The sequence below is a fragment of the Hypomesus nipponensis genome, chromosome 28 (genome assembly GCF_054491055.1).
Source record: "Hypomesus nipponensis isolate SF chromosome 28, ASM5449105v1, whole genome shotgun sequence".
Classification (NCBI taxonomy): domain Eukaryota; kingdom Metazoa; phylum Chordata; class Actinopteri; order Osmeriformes; family Osmeridae; genus Hypomesus; species Hypomesus nipponensis.
Genome location: NC_140388.1, coordinates 11,903,679 through 11,926,542, shown reverse-complemented (window position 1 = coordinate 11,926,542; position 22,864 = coordinate 11,903,679). Strand labels below are relative to the sequence as shown.

The 22,864-nt window shown below is 55.4% G+C and overlaps 2 protein-coding genes across 2 annotated transcripts in view; both read left to right on the top strand.

Annotated features, from left to right (window-relative positions):
* dnah10 (dynein axonemal heavy chain 10) overlaps window positions 1-9,505 on the top strand; it is a 34,840-nt gene extending 25,335 nt beyond the window's left edge. Inside the window, exons 61-79 of the mRNA XM_084695048.1 lie at window positions 182-403; window positions 505-652; window positions 817-1,096; window positions 1,546-1,775; window positions 2,130-2,403; window positions 2,781-2,885; window positions 3,116-3,270; window positions 3,449-3,603; window positions 3,965-4,148; window positions 4,416-4,616; window positions 4,866-5,075; window positions 5,684-5,779; window positions 5,968-6,139; window positions 6,743-6,874; window positions 6,968-7,179; window positions 7,451-7,618; window positions 7,735-7,915; window positions 8,007-8,152; window positions 9,220-9,505. Coding sequence (XP_084551174.1) covers window positions 182-403; window positions 505-652; window positions 817-1,096; window positions 1,546-1,775; window positions 2,130-2,403; window positions 2,781-2,885; window positions 3,116-3,270; window positions 3,449-3,603; window positions 3,965-4,148; window positions 4,416-4,616; window positions 4,866-5,075; window positions 5,684-5,779; window positions 5,968-6,139; window positions 6,743-6,874; window positions 6,968-7,179; window positions 7,451-7,618; window positions 7,735-7,915; window positions 8,007-8,152; window positions 9,220-9,366 — 3,418 coding nt within the window. The 3' untranslated portion in view covers window positions 9,367-9,505. The remainder of the gene's footprint in view (window positions 1-181; window positions 404-504; window positions 653-816; window positions 1,097-1,545; window positions 1,776-2,129; window positions 2,404-2,780; window positions 2,886-3,115; window positions 3,271-3,448; window positions 3,604-3,964; window positions 4,149-4,415; window positions 4,617-4,865; window positions 5,076-5,683; window positions 5,780-5,967; window positions 6,140-6,742; window positions 6,875-6,967; window positions 7,180-7,450; window positions 7,619-7,734; window positions 7,916-8,006; window positions 8,153-9,219) is intronic.
* Window positions 9,506-13,120: 3,615 nt separating this feature from the next.
* emid1 (EMI domain containing 1) overlaps window positions 13,121-22,864 on the top strand; it is a 42,034-nt gene continuing 32,290 nt past the window's right edge. The window contains 3 exon segments of the mRNA XM_084695125.1: window positions 13,121-13,805; window positions 19,935-20,048; window positions 20,390-20,493. Coding sequence (XP_084551251.1) covers window positions 13,621-13,805; window positions 19,935-20,048; window positions 20,390-20,493 — 403 coding nt within the window. The 5' untranslated portion in view covers window positions 13,121-13,620.

Here is a 22,864-nt window from a genome sequence, read left to right as displayed (position 1 = left end):
CTCCTCCTCCCCCTGCTCCTCCTCCTCCCCCTCCTCCCCCTGCTCCTCCTCCTCCCCCTGCGCCCCCTCCACCCCCTGCTCCCCCTCCTGCTCCTCCCCCTGCTCCTCCCCCTCCACCCCCTGCTCCTCCCCCTGCTCCTCCCCCTCCACCCCCTGCTCCCCCTCCTGCTCCCACTCCCAGGTGGACGGAGGACCTGGTGGAGCTGAAGGAGCGTCGTGTGCGCCTGCTGGGAGACTGTCTGATCTCAGCAGCCTTCCTGAGCTACGAGGGGGCGTTCAGCTGGGACTTCAGGATCCAGATGGTGTACGAGGTGTGGGAGAAGGACGTGCTGGAGAGAGACATTCCCCTCAGCCGGCCCTTCAGAGTGGAGAGCCTGCTCACCGACGAGGTGGAGATCAGCAGGTGAGGGAGGGGGGGTGTGTGTCTGTCTGTGTGACCTGGGTGTGTGCGTGTGTGTGACCTGTGTGTGTGTGTGTGTGTGACCTGTGTGTGTGTGTGTCCAGGTGGGGGTCAGAGGGTCTTCCTCCAGACGAGCTCTCCGTCCAGAACGGCATCCTGACCACCAGGGCCAGCCGCTTCCCCATGTGCATCGACCCCCAGCAGCAGGCCCTCAACTGGATCAAGAAGAAGGAGGAGAAGAACAACCTCAAGGTGCCTCCACGAGCACCAGGGGCCTGTTCCATAAAGCAGGCTCACCATGGAGGACGTGCAGGGATTCAAACCCATGCCCTCCATAATGCTGCACACTCTTACCCAGCTAGCGGGGTAGAACCCTGTCCCCCCCGGGGTGACTGACGGTGGACGTCTCTCCTCAGATCTCGTCCTTCAACGACCCAGACTTCCTGAAGCAGCTGGAGATGGCCATCAAGTACGGCTTCCCCTTCCTGTTCCAGGACGTGGACGAGAACATCGACCCCGTCATCGACAACGTGCTGGAGAAGAACGTGAAGGGCCCCGAGGGGCGGCAGGTGATCGTGCTGGGGGACAAGGAGGTGGACTACGACCCTAACTTCAAGCTGTACCTTAACACCAAGCTGGCCAACCCCAGATACTCCCCATCTGTATTCGGCAAGGCCATGGTCATCAACTACACTGGTACTGGAGGCTCTGGGTGACAGGGACGTTTAGGGGCTGGGGAGGGTTTGGTTATGTGGGGAAGAGAGGTGTGTGTCTGACTGTGTGTGTGTGACTGTGTGTCTGTGTGTGTGTGTGTGACTGTGTCTGACTGTGTCTGTGTGTGTGTGACTGTGTGTGTGTGACTGTGTGTGTGTGTGTGACTGTGTGTCTGACTGTGTGTGTGTGTGACTGTGTGTCTGACTGTGTGTGTGTGTGACTGTGTGTGTCTGACTGTGTGTGTGACTGTGTGTGTGTGTGTGACTGTGTGTCTGACTGTGTGTGTGTGTGTGTGTGTGTGTGTGACTGTGTGTCTGACTGTGTGTGTGTGTGTGTGTGTGTGTGACTGTGTGTGTGTGTGTGTGTGTGTGTGACTGTGTGTGTGTGTGTGTGTGACTGTGTGTCTGACTGTGTGTGTGTGTGTGTCCCAGTCACCCTGAAGGGCCTGGAGGAGCAGCTCCTGAGTGTGATCGTGGGGTTCGAGCGTCGGGAGCTGGAGGAGCAGAGAGAGCGTCTGATCCTGGAGACCAGCGACAACAAGCGCCTGCTGAAGGACCTGGAGGACTCCCTGCTGCGAGAGCTGGCCACCTCCACCGGCAACATGCTGGACAACACCGAGCTGGTGTACACCCTGGAGGAGACCAAGAGCAAGGCCAGCGAGGTCAGTCTGCTCACCCCAGGGCCGGGAGCACGTCTGGGGGGAGGGAGGGGGGACAGAGAGGGAGGTCTCCAGACCTCGAGATCTGTGGTTCTCAGCCCTGGTCCTCAGGGAGCCCCTGGTCTTTGCATGTTCCAGATGTTTCCCTCTTCCGACACACCTGGTTCAGATGAACGGGTCGTTACCAGGCTTCTGCTGAGCTTCGTAACGACCCGTTCGTCTGAACCAGGTGTGTCGGAGCAGGGAAACATCTGGAACATGCAGGACAGGGGCCCCTGAGGACCAGGGCTGAACACAGCACAGCTCCAGCTGTACTCTGGAGTGCTGATGTGTCGTGGTGGCGTGTGATTGGTCCAGGTGTTTGAGAAGCTCCGCCTAGCGGAGAAGACGTCAGCGGACATCGACAAGCTGAGGGATGGCTACCGTCCGGCGGCCAAGAGGGGCGCCATCTTGTTCTTCGTGCTGGCGGAGATGGCCCTGGTCAACAGCATGTACCAGTACTCCCTGGCCTCCTACCTGGAGGTGTTTGACTTCTCCTTGCGCAAGTCCCTCCCTGACTCCATCCTGCCCCGCAGGCTGAAGAGCATCATGGACACCCTCACCCACAACGTCTACAACTACGGCTGCACAGGTCAGGGGTCACAGGTCAGGGGTCACAGGTTAGGGGTCACAGGTTAGGGGTCACAGGTTAGGGGTCACAGGTCAGGGGTCACAGGTCAGGGGTCACACAGGGTCGCGGGGTCACAATGTTATGAAGGTGGTAATGTTATGATGACCAGGCGTTCAGGAAGGGTTTCAGAGATGATGTCACTGGTTTCAACTTTTGGGAGTGTGTTTTTGCCCGTCGAGTGTGTATAGTTCAGAGGGTAGAGCATTTAAGCCCAGATCAAGAGGTTCAAATCAGCCTGTATGTCGCTTTGGATGAAAGAGTGTTAAAGGAACACATGATCGTTCCGTGATGATGACATGCTCTTGGCTGGTGTGTTGAACTGACGGGGTGATCCCCAGGCCTGTTTGAACGACACAAGCTGCTGTTCTCCTTCAACCTGACCATCAAGATCGAACAGCCTGAAGGCAGAGCACCACAGACAGAGCTCGAGTTCTTCCTCAAAGGTGACTCAGTTCTCTCTCTCTGTCTCTGTCTCTCTCTCTCCCTGTCTCTCTGACAGTGTCTATCTCTCTCTCTCGCTCTCCCTGTCTCTCTGACAGTGTCTGTCTCTCTCTCACTGTCTCTCTGACAGTGTCTCTTTCCCTCTCGCTCTCCCTGCCATCTCTTCTTCTCTTTCCCAAATTCAGAAAGTTCTTTACTGGCATAAAATAACTATATCTGTCTCCCCCCTCAGGAAACCTGTCCCTGGAGAAGAGTAAGAGCAGGAAGCCGTGCTCGTGGCTGGCTGACCAGGGCTGGGAGGACGTGGTCAGGCTGGCCGAGCTCTTCCCAGAGCAGTTTGGCTCTCTGCCGGACGACGTGGAGAAGAACCCCACTGAGTGGAAGAATGTGAGTGACCCCTGCTGGTCACCTTAGGAGGGGAAGCTCATGAGGGTTTAACGCTCCTCCCCCCTCCTCCTCTCCTCCCCCCTCCTCCCCTCCCCCCCTCTCCTCTCCTCCCCTCTCATCTCTTCCTCCTCCCCTCTCCTCTCCTCCTCCCCTCCCCCCTCCTCTCTCCTGGCTGCAGTGGTATGACCTGGACAGCCCAGAACAGGCTCCGTTTCCCTGCAAGTACAAAGACAACCTGACAGTCTTCCAGAAGCTTCTGCTGCTGCGCTGCTTCCGCCTGGACCGGGTGTACCGCTCCGTCAGTGACTACGTCGCCTCCACCATGGGAGAGAAGTAGGACGCTAGGACGCAGTCACGCTGGGACTCCACAGACTACTGTGATGTGTGTGTTTATCTATCCCTGTTGATAACATCCTCTCCTCTCCTCCTCTCTCTCCTCTCCTCCTCTCTCTCCTCTCCTCCTCTCCCTCCTCTCCTCTCCTCCTCTTCTCTCTCCTCTCCTCCTCTCTCCTCCTCCTCCTCTCTCTCCCTCCTCTCTCTCCTCTCCTCCTCTCTCTCCTCCTCTCTCTCCTCCTCTCTCTCCTCTCCTCCCTCCTCTCCTCCCTGCTCTCCTCTCCCTCCTCTCCTCTTCTCCCTCCTCTCTCTCCTCTCTCTCCTCTCTCTCCTCTCCCTCATCTCCTCCTCTCCCCCTCAGGTATGTGCAGCCTCCAGTGATCAGCTTCGAGGCCATCTACGAGCAGAGCAGCCCCACCTCCCCCATCGTGTTCATCCTCAGCCCCGGCTCCGACCCGGCCAGCGACCTTATGAAGCTGGCCGAGAGGTCCGGCTTCGGGGGCAACCGCCTCAAGTTCCTGGCTATGGGGCAAGGCCAGGAGAAGGTAGCACAGGGGATCATCACTCATCACAACAGTGGAGCTGTTGTGCCTTTCAGACACAAAATACCCCTCAAAACATTTATATCAATAAGATACAAATATATGATGTCATTTCTATGACGTGAAAAATCCATGCATCTTCTCAGTGGGACTCTTGCCTCTGAGGATAGCTCCAGGTCCAGGACAGTGATGTTCCTCCTGTCCTGTAGGTGGCGCTGCAGTTCCAGGAGAGTGATGTTGTTGAGTGCCTGCTCTCCTCCCGTCCTGCAGGTGGCGCTGCAGCTGCTGGACACGGCGGTGTCGCGGGGCCAGTGGCTGATGCTGCAGAACTGTCACCTGATGGTCAGGTGGCTGAAGGACCTGGAGAAGTCCCTGGAGAGGGTGACCAAGCCCCATCCAGACTTCAGACTGTGGCTCACCACAGACCCCATTGGAGACTTCCCCATCGGCATCCTGCAGAAGTCCCTCAAGGTGGACGAGAGCTCAGATCACACACACACACACACACACACACACACACAGGCTGAATACTTGCCGAGGTGTCCCGGCACCTAAACAATCTGTATTGTAGCCCTGCTGAATCAAAGTATACCTCATCAATAGTTAACAGTTGCTGCTTTGGCCATGTTTGATGTTAATTTTGTGTTATTTTTTCTCTCGCTCACCCTTTCTCCTTCATCTCTCTCTCTCTCCTCCCCCCCCCCCCCCCTGGCTGATCAGGTGGTAACGGAGCCTCCTAACGGCCTGAAGCTGAACATGCGGGCCACCTTCTTCAAGATCCCCCATGAGAGCCTGATGACGTGCCCCCACCCGGCCTTCCGCAGCCTGGTGTACGTGCTGGCCTTCTTCCACGCCGTGGTGCAGGAGAGGCGCAAGTACGGCAAGATCGGCTGGAACGTGTCCTACGACTTCAACGAGTCGGACTTCCTGGTAAGAGACAGAGGACGAGTAGTTCACCCACAAAACGACTTGCGAAAGACGTCTAGATGACATTTTGAGAGTCTGTACAGAATTCACATATTCGTTAAAATATTTCAAATATTTTGGTGTATTATACACATTCTCAAACTGTGACAGTGGACTCTGGAAGTGTGTATGGCGTGAGCGTGTCTCCTCAGGTGTTTGAGGTGTGTGTGTGTTCCTCAGGTGTTTGAGGTGTGTGTGTGTTCCTCAGGTGTTTGAGGTGTGTGTGTGTGTTCCTCAGGTGTTTGAGGTGTGTGAGCGTGTCTCCTCAGGTGTTTGAGGTGTGTGTGTGTGTTCCTCAGGTGTTTGAGGTGTGTGTGTGTGTTCCTCAGGTGTTTGAGGTGTGTGTGTGTGTTCCTCAGGTGTTTGAGGTGTGTGTGTGTGTTCCTCAGGTGTTTGAGGTGTGTGTGTGTGTTCCTCAGGTGTTTGAGGTGTGTGTGTGTGTTCCTCAGGTGTTTGAGGTGTGTGAGCGTGTCTCCTCAGGTGTTTGAGGTGTGTGAGCGTGTCTCCTCAGGTGTTTGAGGTGTGTGTGTGTGTTCCTCAGGTGTTTGAGGTGTGTGTGTGTGTCTCCTCAGGTGTGTATGGAGATTCTGGACACCTACCTGACCAAGGCCCACAGCCAGGGTGACAGCAGGATTCCCTGGGGCAGCCTCAAGTACCTGATAGGAGAGGTCGGCTCCGACACCTGCATACTTTTTCATCCCCTTTTTGACCTCATTGATCTGATCCATTCATCCAAGGCTATTAACAAATGGTGCTGATAGAAAGGACGGTATGAAAGCGATGATCAGCCCGGTGCTGCAGTGCTCTCAGGTGAGGAGGCAGACTGACCGGGGGGGGGGGCTGTACCTGCTCTCAGGTGATGTACGGGGGCCGCGCCATCGACAGCTACGACCGCCGCATCCTGACCGTCTACATGGACGAGTATCTGGGTGACTTCATCTTCGACACCTTCCAGCCCTTCCACTTCTTTCACAACCAGGAAGTGGACTACAAGATCCCTGCAGACGGCCCCAAAGAGAACTACGTTGGTGAGTGGGCTCCCATGCAGAGAGACGAGCACGCTGCATGACACCACATACAGCAGCATACCTGCTGTATCCAGTGTTATGGAGAGTCAAGTATTTATGGAGGAAACGCCTGGCTCATACCTGGTTCATGCCTGGTCCATGCCTGGGTCATGCCTGGTTCATACCTGGTTCATGCCTGGTTCATGCCTGGGTCATGCCTGGGTCATGCCTGGTTCATGCCTGGGTCATGCCTGGTTCATACCTGGTTCATGCCTGGTTCATGCCTGGCTCATACCTGGTTCATACCTGGTTCATGCCTGGGTCATGCCTGGTTCATGCCTGGGTCATGCCTGGTTCATGCCTGGTTCATACCTGGTTCATGCCTGGTTCATGCCTGGGTCATGCCTGGGTCATGCCTGGTTCATACCTGGTTCATGCCTGGTTCATGCCTGGGTCATGCCTGGGTCATGCCTGGTTCATGCCTGGGTCATGCCTGGTTCATGCCTGGTTCATGCCTGGGTCATGCCTGGGTCATGCCTGGTTCATGCCTGGTTCATGCCTGGTCCGTGCCTGGTTCGTGCCTGGTTCGTGCCTGGTTCATGCAGTGTGCTCTGTCCTCTCCAGGGGAGATCGAGGCCTTGCCCCTGGCCAACACCCCGGAGGTGTTCGGGCTGCACCCCAACGCTGAGATAGGATACTACACACAGGCTGCCCGCGACATGTGGACCCACCTGATAGACCTGCAGCCTCAGACTGGTACAGCCCTGCCCTCTGACACACACACACACACACTCATATACACACACTAACACACACACAGCCTAAGCCCCTCCCCCCCCCCCCCTCCAGGGGAGTCCGGCGGAGGCATCAGCCGTGACGAGTACATCAGCCAGGTGGCCCGGGACATCCAGAGCAAGCTGCCTGCTCCCTTTGACCTGGACGTGATCCGTAAGCGCATGGGCCTGGAGGTGTCGCCCACCTCCGTGGTGCTTCTGCAGGAGCTGGAGCGCTGGAACAGGCTGGTGCTGCGCATGGGCCGCTCCCTGGCAGAGCTGCAGAGGGTGAGGAGAGACCCCACACGCTGGGTCGCACGCTGGGTCACACGCAAACACCACACCCCCCCTCCATACATACAACCACCACTCACACAGCCGGTTGATAGGTCATGAAGGAAAGTCAATAATACAAAAATACAAGTAAATGCAAGAGTGATGCACTTTTCGCTCAATCACTTGGACTTGCGGTAAATCTATGATTGTGAAGACACTGCTTAGTGATGACCCCCCTGGCTCCGCCCCTGGGTGTGGTGTTGTGGGCGGGGTGTTGGGGCAGGCGCTGGCGGGCGAGGTGGGGATGAGCAGCGAGCTGGACGAGGTGGCCCGAGCGCTCTTCAACGGCCTGCTGCCCTCCATCTGGAGGAGGCTGGCCCCCGATACGCTCAAGTCCCTGGGGAACTGGATGATCCACTTCAGGAGACGCCACGAGCAGTACAGCACCTGGGTGGGGCCGCGCTCTCTCTCTCACACACACACACACACACACACCACACAAACACACACACACACGCTTAAACATACACCTTCTGACAGTGTGTGTGTGCGTTGTGTGTTTGCCAGGTGGAAGAAGGAGAGCCCAAAGTTATGTGGCTGTCAGGACTCCAGATCCCAGAATCCTACCTGACAGCGCTGGTGCAGGCCACCTGCCGGAGGAACGGCTGGCCCCTGGACCGCTCCACCCTCTACACCCAGGTCACCCAGCACTGCACCGAGCAGGAGGTCAACGAGAGGCCGGGCCAGGGTGAGGCCTCACACACACACACAGTCACACACACACTGTCACACACACACACAGTGATCTGTTAGTGAGTGATGAGAGAGGCGTTTCCCAGGGTGCTTTGTGTCAGGGATGTACCTGGAGGGTGCTGACTGGGATGTGGAGCAGGGCTGTCTGGTGAGGAGCAAGCCCAAAGTCCTGCTGGTGCAGCTGCCCATCCTCAAGGTCATCCCCATAGAGGCACACCGCCTCAAACTGCAGGTAAGAGGCACCCTCATCCCCTCACCCTCTCATCCCCCCACACCCTCATCCCCCCGCACCCTCACCCTCTCATCCCCCTACACCCTCACCCTCTCATCCCCTCACACCCTCACCCTCTCATCCCCCCACACCCTCATCCCCCCACACCCTCATCCCCTCACACCCTCACCCTCTCATCCCCCCACACCCTCACCCTCTCATCCCCCCACACCCTCACCCTCTCATCCCCTCACACCCTCATCCCCCCACACCCTCATCCCCTCACACCCTCACCCTCTCATCCCCCCACACCCTCACCCTCTCATCCCCCCACACCCTCATCCCCCCACACCCTCATCCCCTCACACCCTCACCCTCTCATCCCCCCACACCCTCACCCTCTCATCCCCCCACACCCTCACCCTCTCATCCCCCCACACCCTCACCCTCTCATCCCCTCACACCCTCATCCCCCCACACCCTCATCCCCCCACACCCTCATCCCCTCACACCCTCACCCTCTCATCCCCCCACACCCTCACCCTCTCATCCCCCCACACCCTCATCCCCCCACACCCTCATCCCCTCACACCCTCACCCTCTCATCCCCCCACACCCTCATCCCCCCACACCCTCATCCCCCCACACCCTCATCCCCTCACACCCTCACCCTCTCATCCCCCCACACCCTCATCCCCCCACACCCTCACCCTCTCATCCCCTCACACCCTCATCCCCTCACACCCTCACCCTTTCATCCCCCCACACCCTCACCCTCTCATCCCCTCACACCCTCACACCCTCACCCTCTCATCCCCTCACACCCTCATCCCCCCACACCCTCATCCCCTCACACCCTCACCCTTTCATCCCCCCACACCCTCACCCTCTCATCCCCCTCACCCTCTCATCCCCTCACCCTCTCATCCTCTCATCCCCCTCACCCTCTCATCCCCTCACCCTCTCACCCTCTCATCCCCCCACACCCTCACCCTCTCACGCCCCCACACCCTCTCACCAGCCCCCTGGTTTCGGCAGGCCGTGTGGACAGTGTTTGAGCTGTGTGTGTGTTTGTCCGTGCGTCTCAGAACACTCTGAAGACCCCCGTGTACACCACGTCCACGAGGAGGAACGCCATGGGGGTGGGCCTGGTGTTTGAGGCCGACCTGTTCACCACCAAGCACATCTCCCACTGGGTGCTGCAGGGAGTCTGCCTCAGCCTCAACTCAGACTGAAGGGGGCGCTGTCTGCCTCCACACACAGCTACTGCAGCAGGGCTGCCACTGCGGCCCAGGGTTTCATGAAGAAAATGTGGCTTTTAAGAAACAGTTGTTGGCTGTGTATCATTTCACTACAAATACATCTTGTTTTTGAAAACTGTTTTGACAAGTTGTGATCTTTTCTGTCGTACTGTTCTGGTGTTCAGCCACCTTCACGCCAGACGGCATCTCACAGCAGGCTTGCAGCGCTGGCCATGGGGCCGGGGGGTTAGGGGGGCCAGGGGGTTAGGGGGGCCAGGGGGGTTAGGGGGGCTGGGGACCAGGGGGGCCAGGGGGGCTGGGGATCAGGGGGGCCAGGGGGTTAGGGGGGCTGGGGCAGGGCCACTGGATCTCCATCCCTCTCCAACCCCCAACCCTGCTATTTGTAATCTCTGAAGACAGATCTCTTTATTAGTCTTACGTCTGCTTGATTCCTTCTGACAGTCGTAACGCCCAGAATCCTTGCTTGGCCCTTCCCAGACAGGACGAAGGGCCCGATCAATCCAGCTGGAGAAGACAGCCTGCTTTGTGTTATTTTTAATTAAAATGGTGACATTATTTGTCCAGGTTATATTTCAATCCTCCTCCTCCTCTTAGCGTGACTGTGCGTTGTGTAAGGGGAGGCAGTCAATCTGTGCACAGGCATTTAGAAAAAAAAATCCAGACAGATAAAATGTAGATTTAAGTCGATGTTGTAACCTGTCCAGGTCCGATGTGTACGTGCTCCATGTGGTTTAACTTGAATTCCAACATATTTCATTTTAAGTTTTTTTTCTTATCCTTAATCTGAACGTCTGAAAGAAGGAATTCAGTCCATTTTTAAAGAGCTTGAGATATATTTCCTGCCTATGGAGGCTAAGAATGGATTATAGCTGTTGCATACAGGGAGTCCTGCGTCTGGGAAAACGTCTCAGAGTCAAACATTGACTAAGGGGCATTGTGACACCCTCATTGCCTGGGATTTTGTTTTACAACTTTTGTTGTTGCTGTAGACTGGAAGAGTCCTATCAGGTTCAATTCAATACTTATTTGTCATTGTCATAGAAAACAACGAAATTCTGTTTAGAGCATTCAAACACTGCATAGTTTGACATAAAAGTGCAATATCCCTCCAATAAACTTCACATAATAACCCTTGTGTAAACCTTACCATAATCAATACACGTAACAGTAACAATAACAATAATCAGTATTAGCAGCATCGTGAAGGGCTTTGTTGTTGCTGTGGACTGGCCCTATCAGGTTTGCCTTTGTTGTCAGGTTGAGGGAGAATAAACAACCAGCTGGTGCTTAGAGCCCTGCTGGGGTGTGGTGGGGTGGGGTGTGGTGTGGTGGGGTGGGGTGTGGTGGGGTGGGGTGTGGTGGGGTGTGGTGTGGTGTGGTGGGGTGGGGTGTGGTGTGGTGTGGTGGGGTGTGGTGGGGTGTGGTGGGGTGGGGTGTGGTGGGGTGTGGTGGGGTGTGGTGTGGTGTGGTGGGGTGTGGTGTGGTGGGGTGGGGTGTGGTGGGGTGTTGGGGTGGGGTGGGGTGTGGTGGGGTGCGGTTTGGAGGCTGGCTGCTTGCTGGCTGAGTTTAGGCGGCCGGGGTCGGAGGACGTGACCGTGACGCCCCCCACACATGCTCCATACTGCACCGCAGCCTCCTGGAGGGAGCTGGGCCTGCATCACAGCCCTGGACCAAGAGCCCTGGACCAAGAGCCCTGGACCAAGAGCCCTGGACCAAGAGCCCTGGACCAAGAGCCCTGGACCCTGAACCAAGAGCCCTGGACCAAGAGCCCTGTCAGTCCTCGAGACCCACTGGGCTACGGTTGTGGCAGGAGGGGGGCATGACAGGCCAGGTAGAGGGAGAGAGCAGTTCTGCCTCTCACTGTCTCACCATCATAAAGCAGAAGGCATGGGGAGGAGGAGGGGGGCAGGATGTGTTTATGAACATCCCCAGAGATTTGGGGAGGGGGGGGGGTAGTAAAAGGTCTGTGTGGCGACCACTGCTGAACAGAGGAGAAAGGAAGGTTTACTTTTTTAATCAGCGCACACATCAAATTAGTCAAAGGAACCTCAGTGAGGCAGAGACACGAGACAATAGGTAAAGGAACTCTTTATGTTTGGTTGCACCGTGAAGAGGGAGGGGAGGGGAGGTAACAGGACAAGAAAGGAGAATGGGGGGTAGGAATTATAAAAACCTTGTCTCAATGCGACCGCCCCCCACCTCCCTCCTCCTCGGCCCAGATTGTTTTCAGCTGTGCAGGACTGGGGGGATTTACATGAACCCTAAACCTTCTGCAGCTCCTGCCTGCCCCCACTGCCTCGCACACACTGTCTGCACCCACTGCCTCGCACACACTGTCTGTCCCCACTGCCTCGCACACACTGTCTGCACCCACTGCCTCGCACACACTGCCTGCCCCCACTGCCTCGCACACACTGTCTGCCCCCACTGCCTCGCACACACTGCCTGCCCCCACTGCCTCGCACACACTGTCTGCCCCCACTGCCTCGCACACACTGTCTGCCCCCACTGCCTCGCACACACCGCCTCGTAAAATACCAAGGCTGCCCCAAAACCAAAAAATACCGACACATCACTTCCCCTCCGCCCTCTGCCTCAGTGTCCGTTGGTAGTGTGATTGAGAGCAGGTGGGCTTCTTTGAGCTTTAGCCTCCTGGGGGTGCAGGGGGGTCCAGGGCTCCGTGCCCACTTGTATGCCCTGCCATGCCAGCCTCTGGACGTGCTAAGCTGGGTAATTAACCCCCGGACCCAGCCTGTGTGTCTGCAGTGTTCAGGCTGTCAGTGTGGAGGTGTGGAGTCTATCCTCTCACTGCTGTGTAGCAGACCTGTAGAGCTGAAGGGAGGGATGGTCTCCTGTCCTGGTCCCTGCCCTGGTCCCCTCCTGTTCCCTGCCCTGGTTCCTGTCCTGGTCCCCTGTCCTGGTCCCCTGTCCTGGTTCTTGCCCTGGTCCCTGTCCTGGTTCCTGCCCTGGTCCCTGCCCTGGTCCCCTGTCCTGGTCCCTGCCCTGGTCCCCTGTCCTGGTTCCTGCCCTGGTCCCCTGCCCTGGTCCCCTGTCCTGGTCCCTGCCCTGGTCCCCTGTCCTGGTTCCTGTCCTGGTTCCTGCCCTGGTTCCTGCCCTGGTCCCTGCCCTGGTCCCCTGCCCTGGTCCCTGTCCTGGTTCCTGCCCTGGTTCCTGCACTGGTTCCTGCCCTGGTCCCCTGCCCTGGTCACCTGTCCTGGTTCTTGCCCTGGTCCCCTGCCCTGGTCTTGAGATCAGTCTGGTGTCAGACCACAGCCCTGGGGGTTCTGGCTGTTTGTCCAGAAGATAAACAACTCCCAGTCCTACTTTTATCCAGTGAGAAGGTTATCACTGCTGTGTCAGCCTGGCCTCGGGCCAAACTGGGGCCTCTGCCAGGGATGTTGTCCAGGGGGCAACTGCTCTGTTCAAGTCTGGACAAACACCCAAAGTTCAGGAAGATTAATCAATAATAAAAGCACAAGTCAGTCATTCTAGAAAGTTATGGTCACTCGCCAAGCATATTTCCAGTCATGTACAAGCCTCTCATTTCATTCTGACACCGAATACATGTTGTTTTAATTAAGAGATATGGGAATTATAGTTTTACTTCAACATAGTTTTTCCCGGCTATCCAAACATTTCGACACTTTCTACATCATCAGTTTCTGCCGAGGGAGACAAGACGCCAGATGCATTGGGACTCAGTGTGTTGTAAGCGTGCCATGTGCAGAGTGAAAGGTTGCTGCGGGGAATGGGCAGGGAAAATACTCTGCGGGCTGTTCTTTTAAAAGACTCAAGGAGACTATAAAACTTGTTTCTTGCCCATTGTGTAAGGCTCAGCTTGAAATGTGCAAAGTCGGAGGAAGGCAGGACTGATAAAGGAGAGCGGACCAGTCGCTGTGTATCCTTTCCTCGGTTTTCTCCCGTCGGAACACTGCCCGTTTGGGCACGCGACAGAACTCCGTGAATGTTTCAGTCTTCATCTTGTCTTTGACAGATTTCAAGACGCGGATTTTTTTCTTTCTTTCATTTTTAACCAATCTGCGGAAGTGGTGAAAGTGTTATTTTGATATGTGTAGATTTTCTTGGTGAAGAGATGCGCGGCTTCTCATTGAACCTCCAGCACTGACACATTTATTATTTCCCCTCTTCTTGACTCGCTGGCCGGCTGTTTTCTCGCAGGGAAAGACATTTAGAAACTTTTCAAGCAGTATATTTGAAGCCACGGAAATGGGAACGTGTCACCGGGAGTGCGTGCCTGCGCTTTACCGGAAAAGTTTCCGTTGGATTGTGCTGCTGCTGGGGCTGACCTCCGCAGCTCACGGGACCTGGAGAACGGGGCTTTACAAATACTCTACCGGGACCCAGCTGAACAGAGACCCGTCGGCTTCTCAAACCTCAGTCTATCAAAAAAGGTACGGCCATAGGTTGCAGTGCACAACATATCATTTAGGCTGACTGATCTCTATGCAAAATATTGAGCAGAAAGTTATCGCATTGCCTTACATCTATATTCTAATGCCAGAATAACGTAGACTCGTACTCTGCATATATTTCTTTGTTTGACACAACGTTACTTATACAACAATACACAACGTGTTGTTATAAATGCCTATATTTTCCGTCGATCTTTGCGCCTCAAAGCTCCTCTTTCTATAGACCTACACAGTTTAATACAACCAACAAAAAGCACGCGGGCATCTCGCATTCCTGTTCCTCTAACGAGCCCCATTGTCTTCCTGATGTTTGGTTTCCTCTCTCCTGCCCTTAAGCACACTGTGCTGATCCCTCTCTCCCATCCTCACTGTTGTCCTCGCTTGCCCACAGTCTGTGTGTGTGTGTGTCTGAGCCCTGCTGTACCCCAGTCACTCTGGTACCTGTCTCCTCTCAGCTGTCAGGCAGACAGACAGACAGACAGACAGACAGACAGACAGACAGGCAGACAGACAGACAGCTCCAGACAGACAGACACAGACAGACAGACAGACAGACAGACAGGCAGACAGACAGCTCCAGACAGACAGACACAGACATACAGACAGACAGGCAGACAGACAGGTCCAGACAGACAGACAGCTCCAGACAGACAGACAGACAGGCAGACAGACAGCTCCAGACAGACAGACACAGACAGACAGACAGACACAGACAGACAGACAGACAGACAGCGGGGGAAAGGAGGCTAGTTATCGTGGGCTGTGTGAGTCAGAGGAGGATGAGGAGCTCTCTGTAGCGGCTCAGCTCTCAGACTAAACACAAAGACCCAAACACCCCTCCCCTCCTCTAACCCTGCCGTGCGTTTCCCTATAACCCGCCAGGGCTATAGTAGGCGTGTGGATGACATCAGCTCGCACAAACATCTGGGAAAACAGCCACAATTTATTCAAACTGCAAGGGGGTTGGTTTGGGGGTGTGAGGGAATGAGGGGATGTGAGGATGAGGGTGCCTCTTACCTGCAGTTTGAGGCGGTGTGCCTCTATGGGGATGACCTTGAGGATGGGCACCTGCACCAGCAGGACTTTGGGCTTGCTCCTCACCAGACAGCCCTGCTCCACATCCCAGTCAGCACCCTCCAGGTACATCCCTGACACAAAGCACCCTGGGAAAAGGGTAGAGTGTGTGGAGGGGGACGAGGGAGGGTGGTGTGTGTGGAGGGTGAGGAGGGAGGGTGGTGTGTGTGGAGGGTGAGGAGGGAGGGTGGTGTGTGTGGAGGGTGAGGAGGGAGGGTGGTGTGTGTGTGTGGAGGGTGAGGAGGGAGGGTGGAGGGTGAGGAGGGAGGGTGGTGTGTGTGTGTGAAGGGTGAGGAGGGAGGGTGGAGGGTGAGTAGGGAGGGTGGAGGGTGAGGAGGGAGGGTGGTGTGTGTGGAAGGTGACGAGGGAGGGTGGTGTGTGTGGAGGGTGAGGAGGGAGGGTGGAGTGTGTGAAGGGTGAGGAGGGAGGGTGGAGGGTGAGGAGGGTGCAGGTGGTCAGACGAGGTCTCGCTCTGACGATCAGCTCTCAGACACATCGCTCAGATTAAGAGCTCGGCCGACATGTTTGCCAAACACACGCAGCTGCGGCCGGGCTTGTTTTGGGAAAGCAAAATAGTTTACAGTTTACTCCGCTCGCTGCTGAGGTGGGGAGGTGGGGGCTGGGGTGGGGAGGTGGGGCAGATGGAGTAGGGGGGGAGAGGGGTCGTTGTGGTGAACCAGCCCTGGCGTGGAGAGGGGGTCAGTGGGTCAGAGGACACCTGCTGTCTGCGCTGCTACATGGAGACAGGCATGTTGACGATCTGTCAACAAGAACGGCCCCTGACACCGGCTCTTCACGTGGCCCGAGTTAGGCCCAAGCACGACCACCCGAGCACAACCACTGCACCACGGCCAAGTCACCCTGCCAGCAGACACCAGCAAGCACAGTCCTGCCGCCAACATTGAGGACATGACCGACTCAGAGACGTGAATGTGGGTTTGGACCGAAGGTGCAGTGGAGGTGATGACCTAACAGTGACTTTCAACATCTCTCTTCTGCGGTGTTTGTCCCACACACACTGCAGGGAGTGGAGATGAGAGAAAATGGTCCTTTGTCGTCCCGAGGAAAATGAGTCTTGGGACACGTGCAGTTTCTGCTGTTGGAAATCCATACACAGGTTGTCAGGCCCTCTGCAGAGCAGCCTGACCAGGGTGGACTCAGAGAGCATGGTGAGGACAGCGACTGTTTCCTGTCCCCTGCATTCTCCCCAGGGGAGAGGGAGGGGGGGAGGAGTGTGTGTGTGTGTGTGTGTGTTCCCAGCCCGTCAACACCTAGCCTGTCTGACGCATGCTCTCCTTTACCCCCTGACCTCTGAGACGACACTGACACCAACATAGACTGGAGGGGGAGGAACACACACACACTTTCACACATGCACATATATGCACACACACTCTCACACACACGAGAACCAGACCTACGACAGAGCAAACCCAGGGCTGTATGTGGTGTCCTGGGTGTGACAGCCAGGCTTGCTGAAGTGTGACAGCCCTCCCAGGCCCTCGGGGGGTTGGAGGACGTGTGTCTGTTCTCCTGCCCAGGATGGTGACCCAGAGCTGGGCTCTGGAGAGCCTCTAGCCCCCTCCTCTCCACCAGCATGACCTCTGAACCTGGCTGAACCTGCAGACAGCAGAATGATGCCCCCGACCACCCCCCCAACCTCATCCTCTCCTCCTCTTCTCTCTGGCCCTCTCTCCTCTCCTTCTCCCCCTCCTCCCCTCTTCTCCTTCTCCTCTCCTCTGGCTCTCTGCCACATCTGTCTTTTGTCCGTTATTTTCCTCAAGGAGTTTTCCCACAGTCAGAAATCTAGAGGAATTCCTTTCGATTTTTATCATACTAAAATTCATAGTGTTCTGCCCTCCTCCCACAGTGTGGAGGAGGAGGGAGTACAGAGAAGCCTAAAACACGGTAGAGTCAACCAGAGTACAGTAGAGAATAGTACAGTCCTTATCAAGTACTTTTCAATAATGCAAACTGGGTTTTTTTGAGTTTTTTTTTTTTTCAAACCTTTTGTTTTATAAATATTTCAAACCTTTCTTCAAAATGTCTTGTAAAAAAAAAAAAAAAAAAAAAAGTTTCAAAACGTTTAAAAAACGTCAAAACTTTCTTTTTTTGGAAACTGTTTGTAGAACATCTTCTCAGTGTTGGGTCAGGGCTGATGGAGAACACACGGACTGAAGCTGTCAGCCTTCCCTCCCTGAAGCCCAGCTGGACCACAGACAGGCTGCCGTCTGAGGGGCTGCTTCTGCTGGTGGGGATGTCTTTGGTCCGGGGCCCAGGGCTCTGGGGCGCGGGGGGTAGAGAGGGAACTGGCGCCCACCGAGGGCCCGCCCGGTGCCAGGCTGTTTCAGCGGTGCGGGGGGGGGTTTCACCCTTCAGCCCCCTGGGGAGGGAGTCAGTGCCGGGTCGGGTCTCTGCTGTGGTCGAGAGAGAGAGAGGTCTGGAGAAACGACAAGGGCCGGGTTTTCCAGATTCGTTAAGAAGCTCTTAACGCTAAGAACTTCTCAAGAGCGTTCTAAAAACACTCTAGAACGCTCTTAGAACGCACTTAGAACACTCTTAGAACGCTCTTAGAACGCACTTAGAACGTTCTTAGAACGCTCCTAAGAAGCTCTTAGCGTTAAGAGCGAATCTGGGAAACCCAAAGTTGTGTTGCTGTGCATAACGCGCACACACACACACTCTATCTCTCGCTATCTCTCGCTATCTCTCTCTCTCTCTCTCTCTCTCTCTCTCTCTCTCTCTCTCTCTCTCTCTCTCTCTCTCTCTCTCTCTCTCTCTCTCTCTCTCTCTCTCTCTCTCTCTCTCTCTCTCTCTCTCTCTCTCTCTCTCTCTCTCTCTCTCTCTCTCTCTCTCTCTCTCTCTCTCTCTCTCTCTCTCTCTCTCTCTCTCTCTTGCACAAACGCTCTCACACTCTCCTACTCACACTCCCCCTAGTGTGTCAGCGCGGACTGCTGTGACACCAGATGAGTTCCAGCCTCTGAGATCTGAGGAGACTAATGGTGTTAAGTGGCCTTCCCCCTGCTCAGATAAGCTGGTCTCATTACCTCCCCGGCCCCCGGCCCCCAGCGGATCAAAGCTGGAAGCATCTCCACGTTTGATCCTCCTGTTGGAGGAGAGGATACGGGTCATGTGGCTGTCTCTTTATCTACCATCTACCTCAGGCCCCGGCCTCTGAAGGCAGCAAGGCTCACGGGAGTCCCTGGCCTCACTCGGGCTGGTGGTTCACATGTGCAGGATCACCGGGGGGGGGGGAGTGAGGGCTCTGGACCGTTGTATCGAGTCAGCACAGTAAGTCCCGCGGTGGGTTCACCTGTCCTGACCTGGGGAGCGCAGGACGGGGGAGCGAGGGCCGAAGGCTAGTTCCTGGTGGCGGCAGGTGGATGACTATGGGAACAGGAAGTTGTGTTTGCATACCTGCTGTATTACATCCATCCTGTCTCCCCTCCTCTCTTTGAACTCATAAGACTGGTCCTGTCCAGGTATTTCTGACTGGTTTCCTGCCCTAGGGAACCCTGGTGTGGGTGTGGGTCGAGGGTATGGAATGAATTGAATAATAATCAAATCAATTCTCTCCCTCTTCCTTCCAAACCGATGTGCTCCAAACCTTCCTGTTGGGCTCTGTCCGTAGAGCTGTAACTACAGTCTAGACACAGGCCATACTCACAGTTTCTGTGGTGTTTCTGTGGTGTTTCTGTGGTGTTTCTGTGGTGTTTCTGTGGTGTTTCTGTGGTGTTTCAGCCAGAAAGTCTAACCAGGGTATCTATATCCTTCCATGCTAATAAAACACCGTTAAACACGTGTGTCCTAATAGCCTCCTTATGTGTTTCAGACAGGAAGTATGTTTACTGAGGACTGGAGGGATGAGACCAACTGAGCATTTATAAAGTATTGTTCTTTCTCACAGAACCTTCTAGAATAAAACCACGTTTCTCCTCCTCTCTGCATGCTTTCAATGTTCTCCTTCAGAGGCGGATGAGAACGTTCCTCGGGGTTCTCCTGTAGTTGGTTAGGTCGTTCTCATGCCTTGATGTTCTAATAGATGGTTCCTATTTAAACACTCTAATCACGACCATGGCAAAGATTTCCCTTCCCACGTGCTTAGTCGTCCTTCACAGCTTTTCCTTCATCGCGGTAACGTCCTGATTGAAACCACACTGCCGTTCTATTGGTCCAATCAGGAGGCTTGTCATAATGGGCGCAGGTCCACAGATCCGGACGGCGTTGAGACCAGCAGCCCTGAGCTCTGAACACAGACGACGTCTGTCTGAACCTGTCTGTCTGTCAGAACCTGTCTGTCTGTCTGAACCAGCCTGTCTATCAGGGGAGCAGCCTGGATGAGCTGCTTCAGGCAGGCTGCTTTTCTGTGCGTGTGGCTGAGGAGAGCGGGCCTGATGGGGGTGGAGGAGCGGGGGGGTGTTGGGCCTCCCCCCCCCCAGCGCAGACAGGCCATTAACTCCCTCTGATCTCAGTGAGAGAGCCTTCTCCCTCCTCCTCCCCCTCCCTCCCCCCAGCCCCACCCAGGACTCGGGCCCTCCAGGGACCCAGACAGCGGATGTGTGTCGGTGGGGGGGAGACCGCAATGTAAACACGGCCCACAATGCACTCCTGCAAGTCTCACGGCCAATTGAAGGAGTGTAAACACTATAAAGGACTTTGAAAAGGAACCGGGGGGGGGGGGGGAGAATCAAAGGAGGAGAAGGAGAGAGAATGAAATACAGAGGGTGGAGAGGGATTACCGACGACCGGGTCACGGCTAATTTCACTTTGCGTGCGTGTGTTAAAAACAGAGAGAGTGTGTGTGTCTGTGTGTCTCTGTGTGTGTTTCCGCGCATGTCTGAATGACGGCTACAGAGTAAATGTGAGAGAGGTGGAGATGGTGGGTGTGGCTGTGTCACACGGACTCCGCCAGGGTGAAGCACGCAGGTGTGCAGGAGGAGGAGCCAACGCTGTCATCTGCTCTTTTGTGTTTTCAATGGTGCTGCACTCTTGACCCCAATACTGTCTCTCTCTCCCCCCCCCCCCCCCTCTCAGGAACTGGTGTCCCCACGCAGTGACTAAGACAGTGACGTGCCAGGTGCAGAACGGGACAGTTCTCCAGCGTGTGTACCAGACTTGTCGCTGGCCCCAGGGCTGCACCGGGGGCAGGTGAGTCTGGGGGGTATTAGGGAGGTCTGGGGGAGTTAGGGGGGGGGCAGGAGGGTCTGGGGGGGCAGGGGGGTTAGGAGGGGGCAGGAGAGTCTTAGGGAGGGCAGGGGGGGCAGGGGGGTTAGGAGGGGGCAGGAGAGTCTTAGGGAGGGCAGGGGGGGCAGGGGGGTTAGGAGGGGGCAGGAGAGTCTTAGGGAGGGCAGGGGGGGCAGGGGGGTTTAGGAAGGGGGGACTACATACAGTAAGCACACAAACACTAACAGTATCTGCACACTTGTCTTCTACCACATGATGTGACATTGGTTTTGTTTGCATCTGTGTGTGTGTGTGTGTGTGTGCAGCTACAGGACCGTGGTCAGGCCGTCCTACAAGGTGGTGTATCGCAGCGTGTCGTCTCTGGAGTGGAAGTGCTGCCCTGGCTTCTCTGGTGCGGCTTGTGAGGAAGGTGAGAACATGAGCCACTCTGGTCTACCTCTCTCTACCTCTCTCTCTCTCTCTTTCTCTCTCTCTCTCTACCTCTCTCTCTCTCTCTCAGTCTCTCTCTCTCTGTCAGTCTCTCTCTCCCTCCCTCTCTCTGTCTGTCAGTCTCTCTCTATCAGTCTCTCTCTACCTCTCTCTCTCTATCTCTCTCCCTTCCTCTCTCTTTCTGTCAGTCTCTCTCTCTTCCTCTCTCTCTCTCCCTTCCTCTCTCTTTCTGTCATTCTCTCTCTCTCTCTCTCTCTCTCTCTCTCTCTCTCTCTCTCTCTCTCTCTGCTGTTCTGGATCTTGGTTGTGGGGTGCAGCCTGGCCCGGGCGCTGTGGCGAGAGTCACCATGACGACCAGCCAGCAACCTACTTGGCCTCCCTCCCCCGCGTTACTCCCCCCTCCATCCCCGCTCTCACTCCCTTTTCTTCCCTCCTCCCCTTCCCCTCCTCCCCCCCCTCTCCTCTGTACTAGCAGCTGTGCAACATGACTAATGACAGAACAGGTATTTCCACTAGGAAAGCCATCCATTTACCTGTCTCTCCCTCCCTTTCCCTCCCTCTCCCTCTCTCTCTCTCTCTCTCTCTCTCTCTCTCTCTCTCTCTCTCTCTCTCTCTCTCTCTCTCTCTCTCTCCCTCTCTCTCTCTCTCCCTCTCTATCTCTCTCTCTCTCTCTCTCTCTCTCTCTCTCTCTCTCTCTCTCTCTCTCTCTCTCTCTCTCTCTCTCTCTCTCTCTCTCTCTCTCTCTCTCTCTCTCTCTCTCTCTCTCTCTCTCTCTCTCTCTCTCTCTCCCTCTCTATCTCTCTCTCTCTCTCTCTCTCTCTCTCTCTCTTAAATGATCTGAATCTCTCATAAGGATCATCAGGCTCAAACAAACAACTCCTCCATATTATCCACATTTTTACAGGTCCAGTTTACTCGTCATAAACCAGTATGGTTGGTCCTTTTGTGTGGTTTAGGATTTTATGGTCCAGCTGCAAGTATGTTGTCATCCTCTTAAAGTGCTTCAAGCTAACACTCACTGCTGTTTTTGCTACCCTGATCACTTTCAGTAGCTAGCAGATCCCCCCCCCCACACACACACACACACACACACACACACAGTCACACACTCACACACTCACACACACACAGTCACACATGTGTGCATGCGCACACAGACACACAGGGTAATGCTTTCCCCCGTCTCACTGGCCCAGTTGTGTGGCCTGCATGGTGGGCAGGAGGGGCTGGTGGGTTCACCAGGCCTTCAGTGGAATTGTGAATCGTCATTTCTCGGTGTCAAATGCTGTAACTCTTGACGGTGCGGTTGTGTGTGTTGACGAAAGGTCAGTGTTTGTGTCCATGGTTGTCCTGGCCCCCTGCACAGCTGGCCTGTCACTGGGTGACTACCCTTTCCTCCAAGCAGACGCCATACAAATGGGTCCTAATATGAGGGAGGGAGGGAGGGAGGGAGGGTGGGTGGTGGTTGTCAGGATTAGCCACTTCTCAGAGCGCTGTTCCACGCTGCTCAGATCACGGGCAGGGCTGACAGGAAGTGACAGGTCTCGTGACAGGAAGTGACAGGCAGCTGCTCTCAGGACAGGCGCTTTGATCTGCCTCCGAACCTGTTACCCTACTCTGCCTCGTCCTGCTTTATAGATACCTCTGCCCTGCCTCACCCAGCCTCAACCTGTCGGTTGAAAGTAGGGATGGATGCTCCATTGTAGAGAATGTGACTGCTCATCAACAGGTCCCAGGTTCGAATCCCCGGTTAAAAGGGTTGTTCTGTATAAAGCAGAACCCCTGGACAGAGACCTGGGGATGAACACACACAGCAGCTTCCTCTTTAAGTCGTTGCCATGGTGTCGTCATGCTCAAAGGTTCATTGAGTGCGAGGTCAAACTCAGAGCTTATCCGAACGTGTGTGTGTTAAGGGAGGGAGAGAGAGAGAGAGAGAGAGAGAGAGAGAGAGAGAGAGAGAGAGAGAGAGAGAGAGAGAGAGAGAGAGAGAGAGAGAGAGAGAGAGAGAGAGAGAGAGAGAGAGAGAGAGAGAGAGAGAGAGAGAGAGAGAGAGAGAGAGAGAGAGAGAGAGAGAGAGAGAGAGAGAGAGAGAGAGAGAGAGAGAGAGAGAGAGAGAGAGAGAAATGGATACACACACAATGTAGCACCTGTTTGGTGTTACTGAGTTGAGCGGTGAGTTGAGCAGTGGTCTGGGGGACGTATCAGGAACCGAGAGGCAGAGTGATGCTCTGGGTCTTTAAGGACTTCTTCCAGATCCAGTTTGGGGCAGTTTCAGGTGTATACCCTCCCTGGCTCTCCCCTCCTCCCCTGTCTGTCTGCCTCTCTCAGACTGTGGAAAATGTGCGTGATCT